This window comes from Camellia sinensis, chromosome 2 (genome assembly GCF_055761805.1).
Source record: "Camellia sinensis isolate YWXY chromosome 2, ASM5576180v1, whole genome shotgun sequence".
Taxonomy (NCBI): domain Eukaryota; kingdom Viridiplantae; phylum Streptophyta; class Magnoliopsida; order Ericales; family Theaceae; genus Camellia; species Camellia sinensis.
The window spans coordinates 36777076-36787012 of record NC_138962.1 but is presented as its reverse complement, the minus strand read 5'-3'; the positions used below and the strand labels follow the sequence as shown (position 1 = coordinate 36787012).

At 32.4% G+C, this 9937-nt stretch overlaps 1 protein-coding gene across 1 annotated transcript; it reads right to left on the bottom strand.

Moving 5' to 3' along the window:
• Positions 1 to 9067: 9067 nt before the first annotated feature.
• On the bottom strand, positions 9068 to 9685 carry LOC145813017 (uncharacterized). The gene has a single exon (XM_082908278.1). The coding sequence runs from the start codon at positions 9683 to 9685 to the stop codon at positions 9068 to 9070; it is 618 nt and encodes a 205-aa protein (XP_082764404.1).
• Positions 9686 to 9937: the final 252 nt, after the last annotated feature.

The window sequence follows — 9937 nt, the reverse complement described above, 5'->3', positions numbered from 1 at the left end:
CACTTAGATATTTCATCAAATTTAAATTTGATGAAGTACGTTTCTTTTTTCCACTCTAACCATGGTACTAAACAAATATCAAATTAAGGCGATATCAAATTTTTCATCAAATCAAATGAGCATTTAACTTTTCATCAAATTAACTTCAAAACGGTGTTAGGTGTGCAAGAGACACATAGAATATATGTGTAGGCCAAAAGTGAAGGGCCGAAGTGGTGAAGTTAAGGTACAAATAATTAAATATGAGTTTATTGGTATAGTTTAATTGTATTGATTTGTACATCTTGAGAAATAGTAAACGACCTCGATAAATTATGAAATTTGGGTAGAGACATGTATACGTAATTCTAGACAACTTTTGTATTTTAACTTTTTACTAAAAAGATCAATTAGAGCTTGTAATCAGATGATCTTGGTTACAATAATTTTTATTCATTTTAGCAATGCAAACTTTAGATGCTGTTTTAACCCATGAAACGAGCTCATTTTCATTGATTTCATGTAAATTGAAGTAAAACATTATTCTAAACACTTTTTGTGTTTTGAACTTTTCCAAAAAAAATCATCTTAAGGCAGTTTCGCTTCGTTTTTAGTTTCAGATTTTTCGGTTGAATTCCGTTTAGGTTCTTTTATCAAGTTTTTCTCTCAACATATTCAGTTTCTACTAAATTCGTTTAATCTGTCTTTTAGGAAATTTGATTTTGTGAAACTTTTGTTTTTTGAGTTTTGGTCAATTCAAATGATTTAAGCATGAAACAGTGTATTTTTATACTTCTTCAGTAATTTTCTTATGATTAAATTATACTAACTTTATTTTTTGCAGAATGGTGGGTCTTATTAACTTTTTATGCAGGACTGATCCACCATATTATTATTATTGGTATTTTTGTATACTCAATTTATATTTAGTTGTGTATGGATAAGAAACTAAATGCCACTGTGTTTCTGGAAACTATCTCTTCGTCTTGATGCAGATGGAACAACTTGTCTTGTCCTGTAACAAGAATTAAATGTATTTTTATTTGTGTCTAGTGGACACGTGGGTGTCAAATCCTGTACTCATACCTGTATACTTGTATACTAACCCGTTTTGTCTCTTGGCATCTCGGGTGTATTCTATTTGAGTGCAGCTGAGCTTCCTTTGTAGGATTAGTTGGGAGTGGTGACAAAAAATAACTACGGTTGTAAAAGATGTCTTTCAGACTTCTTTTGTTTTCTGGAGCTTAGGGTTAATATTAGTTTATTTATTTATTTTATGACTTTAGTATTTTGATAGTTTGGCATTGTGGGTTATTTTCTAACTTCACATTATTTAAGTTGTTTTGACTATTTGTTGCTACTTTAATGATTGAGGTATTGGATAGTCATGAATTTATGATGGATGGTTTGGTTGACGTTTGTTAATTTTTTTTATACCTTCTATTTTTTTTGAGCATTGAAATTTACTTAAACCAGATTGGGACAAAAACATTTAGATTTTTGTTTCACCTCTAGGATTTTGACGATAGAATATTGATTGGAGTTTAGTTCTAATTTAATATTTAATTTTCTAAATTTTGGGGTGTGACACAAACCAAATTTGATGAGGCAAAATCCGCAGAGCAAATCGAGATAGAAACAGAGGCAGAAGTCTAATAATTCTAAAATTGGTGAAACAAATTTTATTCTGGTGGGACAAAGATGCGGGAGCCAAATAATGAAGCAAGGGTTTATCATTCTTTATCTTTCATGCCATCCTTATCTACCATCTGCCCCACAAATTTGCTGTGTTTTCATCTTCTACGATCAGAGTTCATTAGGTATTCTTTCTCTTTTTCTCACTCTCATCAAACACACGCAATACCTCTATCTTTGTCACTTATTTATGATCTGCTTGTTTTAGACATAAAACTTGATACAATTTGAAAATTTTAATCTTTTAACTCATGAATTTATTAATTTTCATCTTTTAATATAAAAGGTTAGTTGTGATTTACTATTATTGTATTTATGTTGTGATTTTATATAATGTTTTTCAAGTGTTTGTTTAAATGCTTCAATGGGATTTTGCATTATTTTGCTCTGTTTTTTTTTTTTAATTTTTTTTACCCTTTTTCTGTTTGTAAGGATAAATAAGATGACAAAATAATACTAATCTATTTTCACACCATCACTTCAAGAAAGATTCTAAAGCCCCATATTTTATTATTATTATTATTATTATTATTATTATTATTATTATTATTATTATTATTATTATTATTATTATTATTATTATTATTATATTTTTTTTGCATTCTTAAACATGGTATTTCTAAAAGTCTCAATTAAGTATTTAAATCATGTGACTTGCTTATCTACTGGAGAAATGCATATCATTTTCGGTTATGATCATCTTCACTCTGGCACTTTGCACTAGTTTATTTTTTGAATATTATTTATTAATTGTAAATATATAATTACTTAAGTAGTTAAATCTTGATTTATAGGTGAAAGATATAGTTGTTCTAAAAAGTATCATTAGGTCAACAAAAACAGTTGCAATCGGAGTACTTAAGAGCACAGACCCAATTAAAGAAGTAGAAGGGGAAGAACTAGGACCTGACTATTGGGAGGTACATGATCAAATGCCAGTCAAACCTAATGAGAGCTTGATCCGATCATATGGACTTATCAAAATAATTGCACAAGATATTAGAGCTCATGTTGCTTGGCCTGCTCCATTTGTGGTATATTTCTTTCGTAAATACTAATTTCATTAACAAATTTATATTAACTTAATATAGTTTCAATTACCTTTATATGTTTATATAGCGATCCCGGTTGTCCCTTTACTGTTCTGTTGTATTCCGGACTCGGTTCCGTGAAGTTGGTAGTTGTATCTATCTTGTTGTCATCCTTTAATTCCATTTGTTTGAGTTCTAGGATGTGTTAGGCTTGTTTCGAACAGGTGGGTTGAACCTTGGTCTGAAATCTTGTTGCCAGGTTTTTGGTCATTTTGCTCGAGCGGGTCTTGTTGCACTGGAGCGGAGATTGCACACTCCCAGTTTTTCGTGTCCCTGCAAAACTTCTGCATGTGTGATTTTTACGCTCGAGCGGGTTTCTTTACGCTCGAGCGATCGCGCTCGAGCGGGTACTCTGGCGCTCAAGCAGGTTGTACTTTTTGGTCTAAGTTCTGGGAGGGGGAAATCTACGTTCGAGCAGACTGGTTTTCGCGCTCGAGCGGATGTACTTTATTCTTGTGTCTTGGCACTCGAGCGGGCTTTCTTGCACTCGAGCGTACCTAGTTTTTTGTTCTTGACGCTCGAGCGTTGTGTTCTCCGCTCGAGCGGGAATGTCGTATATCAGTTGGCAGCTGGGCATTTTAAAATCACTTTTTACACTCTTTCTCTCTCTCTTACTTTCTAAAAAGCTATTTTGAGAGCTCCTCTCTCTAGAAACTCCCTTCTCTCTAGGGTTTGATCTAGTTAGAGTGTCTCTCTATCCTCTGGCCTTTGTAAAAAGTGTGTTGATCGTCAAGGGCTTCGTTTTGATCCGAGAATCGTGGTGTTTGGAGCATTTTCACTTTCTCTCCTTCCCCATTTGAGCTCTAACTTCGATAGGGATATCCTACTCCTTCTCATGAGTTTTGTCTTTGAATTTTAGCATTTTGATGAGTTGGGGGTTAGTGGGTAATTTTGAGAAAGTTTAGGCCTTTGTTTACAAAATGAGATCAATATTGGTTTATTGGTAAAAATGAAACCTTAGGGTTGTGATGTTAATTATGAGAAATGCTCTAATCACATTGATAAATTAATTGGGATAATTAATTTGAAGGAAAGAAGAATTAAATCGAAAATGTTGGAATTGGATGTGTATGGGATTAAAGGGTGTAGTTTGATTTGTTCATAGCTCACCTAGTTGAAATGTTGATTATATATCCATTTGGTGCATTTATTTTCAGTATAGAAATAACTGCTTTGGGCTATCGGTGGAGGATAGTCTTGATTGTTGTAGACACTGCATGATGATTAGGCAAACTAAAACTAATCGATTGAGTATGCTATTGAATATAGCAACTGGAATAATACATTAATTCTATGTATTGATTGAAGGTATATGACCTATGTTTATATACATGTGTTGTGTGGGAGGAGATAGGGGATGTACTCCACGGTTTAGGGGAAGATAGGGGATGGACCTCTAAACCGGATTTTGTGTGACATTGATACAGCACTACAATGTGTATCAAGTGTTGATTATGGAAGTGTTTGAATTGATTTGATATAGCACTAAAATGTATATCGTTATCAATTGTAAAGTATAAAAGTGATTCTATGTTATGTTGATATAGCACCGAAATGTGTATCTTTCGCAAAGTGTAGGAATGGTTTAAGTGTTATTGATACAGCATTAAAATGTGTATCCCTCAGAAATTTTGAAAGTGTTTTTAAGATGAGTCTAAATCTCATTAAGTTATTTGGCTAGGTGTTGAGCCTTGGTTTCAAACTCAAAGTTGGAAAAGATATGAGAAATGAAATGTAGCATGGACTTAATGTCATGAAATCGAAATGTGATATATGTGGATGTATCTGTGTTGACCATCTATCAACTGCTAATCTTTTAGTCATTGTTCATGGCTGGTTTAGTGTATTTCTACTGGGCTGTGGCTCACCCTTTATGGGACATCATTTTCAGGTACAGGTAGCATGCCACCTCCAAGGACATAGCTTGGGAGGCTAGAGGCAGGCAGATTGTTTTGTTTACTTTCTTTTGATGTATTACATGTAAATTCAAGCCAAGGGCTTAATATGTATGGAGTTAGCACTCTTCTTTTGTAACCAAGTGTTAACTTGGAAAGCTGTAAGCCCGTAGGGCATTTGCTTTTGTTGTTAACATGTAATACTTTTGTAAGGAACTACTCTGATGAATAGAAGAATATTTATATTTTATACCAATGCATGTCTATGTTGTTGGGTTTTAATGTTATTATTTTGAGGGCGTTACAGTTTATCTTTTGGATGCAGATTTCGCAAGTCATGGATGCTAGCCGAGAATATTTATACAAGTGAGGTTGAGAATTTGGGAACTGAATTTGTTTTGATAATTTGCCTTTCTAGAAGATGGATATCACTATGGCTTTTCAGAACTTATGGTTGAAATAATTTTCTTTTAAATTTTATTTGCTTTAACTTTGTTGGTGTGGTAGAATATTTTATAAGTTTGATTATGATTTGTATGGCAATATTAATAAATTTATATTTTTAGATAAAACAATGATTGTGATTTGAATTTTTTTTGTTTTTGATGTGATGATCCTATGGTGGTAATATTTATTTATTATTATAAAAATATTACCGGATGAATGGATGTCAAATTAATATAGAATGTGACAATTAATATTCAATTTTTTATAAACTCGATTCAATTTTTACAAGCATTTACGCATGTTTAGTTATGGCTTTTAAAAGTGTCAATGAAAAGAACATATAAGTGGCATTTCGTAATAGTGGTAGTAGCTTTGCAAAGTGTCACTAAAATAAGCTCCAATGGCACTTATATCCATTTAATGGCACAAATGAATTGGATTTAGTGGCATTTATGAAGTTGTTAAAACTATCAATTGTAACAAGTACCATTAAAAATCCATATAGTAGTATTTTTTAGATTGCAAGTCTTTTTTAATGGCACCTGATAGCTTCACAAATAGTGTCTAACATGACATTAAAGTGTCACTGAAAGTCTTTAGCATTGATGATGTAATAGCACTTATAAGTGTCACTAAAGTGCCATTAAATCTTTTTTTAATGGCGCTTGATAGTGTCACAAATAGTGTCTATCGTGACATCAAAATGTCATTGAAAGTCTTTAACCATGATGGTGTAGTGGCAGTTGCAAGTGTCACTGAGGTACTACTAGTATCTGCCATGGTACGGGTATAAATGACAATTGTTTAAAATGACACAAGACTAAAAAAAGTCATTAGAAGAATATTTTGTGATACTTTTAAATGTCACTAAACTAAAAAAATGTTGCAACTAGAGCTAGAGTAATGATAGAATGATAAGTAGAAACAGAGAGTTGTTAAAATATCTTTAAAAAAAAGTTTTCTTAAAGTAGATTATTCCATAATTTGACAAACAAAAAATTTGATGATTGTTGCTTTATCTTCTCTTTTTGGACTGGTCTTCCTCTTAATAACCTCTCCTTTATTTTTTTTTCTTTTTTTTTTTTCTTCTTTTCTATTTTCTTTTCAACTTTTATATAAACTTATTTTGAAAAGTAGGTTAAAAATTAATTTTTTTGACTTTTTTAAATTTTTTTATAAAATCATGTAAAGAATAAAAGATGTGATGTGACTTAAAAAAAACTAAAAAAAAAAAAGACATTTAGCCGAGCTACTCAAACAAGCCATAAAATGACTTATTTCATTACAGAAGAGTCATCCAATGCAGTCACTTTAAGCACGTGCAATAAATTAGCGGGTGCAACCATGTAACCATTTTCTAATACTATATAAATTAATAAAATTTATCGAAAAATTATTATTTGTTGATGTAATACTTATTACATTATTGAAGTGGGTAATGTTTTATATTTAAAAAAAATTTTATTGCATGACACATTGGTTACTAACAAAAAAAAATTATAAAATTTATTAGTTTGCATTAGGGGTGAGCAGCAGATATATCGATATGCCCAAACTGACCAAACCGAACCGAACCGAACCGATCCGCCGCATTTTGAACGGATACGTAATGACGAGCGGACGGTTGCGAATTGATTTTTTTCAATCCACCTAGTTTTGGATGGATGGCGGATTTGAGGTTCATTTGGCCGCAATTGAACCGCCAAACCACGAGCACCCTTAGTAATTTGTAAAACTTTGTGTTTTCAATTTGTTTAGATATTTTATTTGTGTTTTCAATTGAAAAGGAGTTTAAATATTCTGTTAAATATATTTCTGTTGAAAAAGAGCTTTCAACTTGAACATATTTTTTGAATTGAAAAAAATAAATGTATTATTTATCTATATTTTTTGGGTTTTAAATCTAAATCTAAAAATAATAAATAAAAAAGATGATATATGTTGGTTAATTTTTGTTTTCAAAAATAGATATAGATGTAACAATACAGAGACATGCAATCTCTACTACTGCTCTGTTCATGATTTTGGTAATTTGAATTGTTTTTATATTTTAAGAATCACATATTGTAATACTTTATGTGGATGATGCATGCTGTGATTGTAATATGTAAATGAGCCATGTAGTTATTGCAATATTCTAAAGTTTCAAACTTTCTTTCTTTGGATGAGGCATGCAGTGATTGTAATACTTTTCAAAATCATTGACGGTAATACTTTCTTTTTATTTTCTTATTTTCTTATTTTTTTTAAAGGAAGTGCACAAATTAAATTATGTTGAAAATTTATAAAATTTTAAACCGCCAAACCGATTCACATCCATCCACCAATCCGCTCAATCCACATCCGCCGGATTGGCGGACGGATGCGGGTTATTTTTTCCAATCCACCAATCTGACAAACGGATAACGGATTGGAGGTTCCGTGGCCGCAACCGACCCGCACCCACCCCTAGTTTGCAAAACAACTGTGTGTTACTTGCACCTAACACAACTGTATTATTTTTAATCTTTACATTCTCATTTTTTTCACTTTGAAATTGAAAATTATGTTTTACATTTAACTAATTTTAGATAATTTTATTATTTGTATTATAAATTTTTTTTGTTACACAATTTCAACCATACATGTCTTTTTAATTATGTAATTTTTTCAAAACAATATAATTTTTTATTAAATATAATTAATATTAATCTCGTTTTGAAGGTATCATCAATATCTACCCAATAGTACTAATTTTATAAAGGATGCAGCTTGCCTCCAATCCGAGATCAGATTGGATGGTGTTGTTTAGCCCGTAGGGACCCACTACGGGTCTCGTTTTGATAATTTGAACCGTTGAATGTGTAGAACTCGTTGAGTACTATATTTCTACAAAAAATCACGTCAATTGGATGTCGATAGCTATGTAATCAAATCAGTTTTGTATAAATAAAATAAATAAATAAAATAAAATAAAAATAAACGGTGAACAAATTAACGGTTGACAAAAAACTGATCCAATAAGATAGTTATCGATATCCGATCAACGTGATTTTTTACAGGCATATAGCACTCAACTAGTTTTATACATTGAATGGTTCAGATTATCAAAATGGGACCCGTGGTGGGCCCTCATGGGCCGTATAGCACCGTCCAGTCCTATCTTGGACTAGAGGCAAACTGCTCCTTTTATAAAAATCAGTGTTATATTTTAAAAGTTATACAGTAAGAAAAGAGAGAATGTGTGTGCCCGCACCCAATTTTATAGAAAAAAGTGTGAGAGGAAAATAAAACCAAAATAGTAAATTATAAATACACCTCTGAGATTTGATTAAAAGACGAATTACTCCTTGTGATTTTGGAAATTACATTTCATCCCTTGAGATTTCTAATTTCGCAACAAATTGGCCTTTTTATTAATAAATCATGAAATCAATTAACAGTTTTTAACAATATTAGAAATATGTTTCAATTAATAATTTAGGTAATTTTATTATTATATTAGAGTGCAATTATGAATTTCAATTTTTTAGTTAATTTTATTAAATAAAAAATTCTAACAATGGGGTATTTATAATTTTTTAAATCATAAAGGGCAATCTGTACTTTAAGTAAACCTTAAGGGGTATATTTGTAATTTACCTAAACCAAAAAGGGTAAAAAGGTCCATTAAACAAAGAATGATATAGACTTATTATTGCCAAAGCAATATATATAATATAACCTTTTAATGCATAATTTTTACATGCCATTGCTATTAGAATTTTGTGAAAGTTACCATTAACTTTCCCCATATTCTACTACACAATAAATTCCCCTTTAAAATAAAGTTGATATATTATCGCCAAAACAATAGGTATAATATAACATTGTCAGTGCATTAATAGTGGTACATTACTTTAAAGGGTAATGTTTTTTTTTTTTTTTTGGAACACAGAAACTAAAGAAAACAGGAGAACAAACTAAACAAAAGAACAAAGCTCAGCTCAAAGCTTGCACCAAAGGCTTGGGAGGATTTAGCACCCAATTAACAGGCAAAGAACTAGAAAGAGAGGCTCTTGCAGTCCAGTGGGCAGCTCTGTTAGCCATCCGAGGTGACCAATGGAAGGATAGATTAGAACATCGAGCTAATGCTCTAATATCCGCAATGAGAGGGGCACACGCCCAGGGAGGAGTGTCGTCGGAAACACAAAGCGAGATGACTGATTTGTTATCCCCTTCAATTTCGACATGAGAGAGATTAAGAGTTTTGGCCATGAGACAAGCCTTGCGAATCGCAAACGCCTTCCCTTGCATAGCAGAATGTACCTCTAGCCGCTGTACAACTCCATCTACTAGCTCACCTTTCCAATTCCGAAACAAAACTGCTATAGCAGTTGAGGTTGAATTAGGAGTCATAGCCACATCACAGTTAGCTTTGAGACATCCAGGTGAAGGAGCCGTCCAGCCCCCAATGGAAACTGCCACTGGTGCAGGATTGATATTAACCCCAGAATGATTTCGGAAAGCCACTGACATAAACTCCATATTATCCCGAGCAACTTGGAAAATGGTAGATATGGGATCCACAGGCAAGCTATTAAAAACCAGATCATTCATGGACTTCCAGATATGCCAACTCACCCACAGAACCTTACTAAAAAAAAGCACTCGATCCTTGTTATCGGAGAAGGCAATGTACAAGTCACACATCCATTTGGAGATAAACGAAATTCCATCTTGGAGAATCAAACCCAAATCACTGCCAAACCAAACAACTTTTGTCCACGCACACCCGCACAGTAAATGTTCAAAAGATTCAGGCTCATCAAGACAGACCGGACAAACATCGTCTCGGGTACATCGACGTCA

Coding starts and splice junctions, on each gene's coding strand:
- LOC145813017 (XM_082908278.1), bottom strand. CDS start 9,685: ATGAATGATCTGGTTTTTAATAGCTTGCCTGTGGATCCCATATCTACC.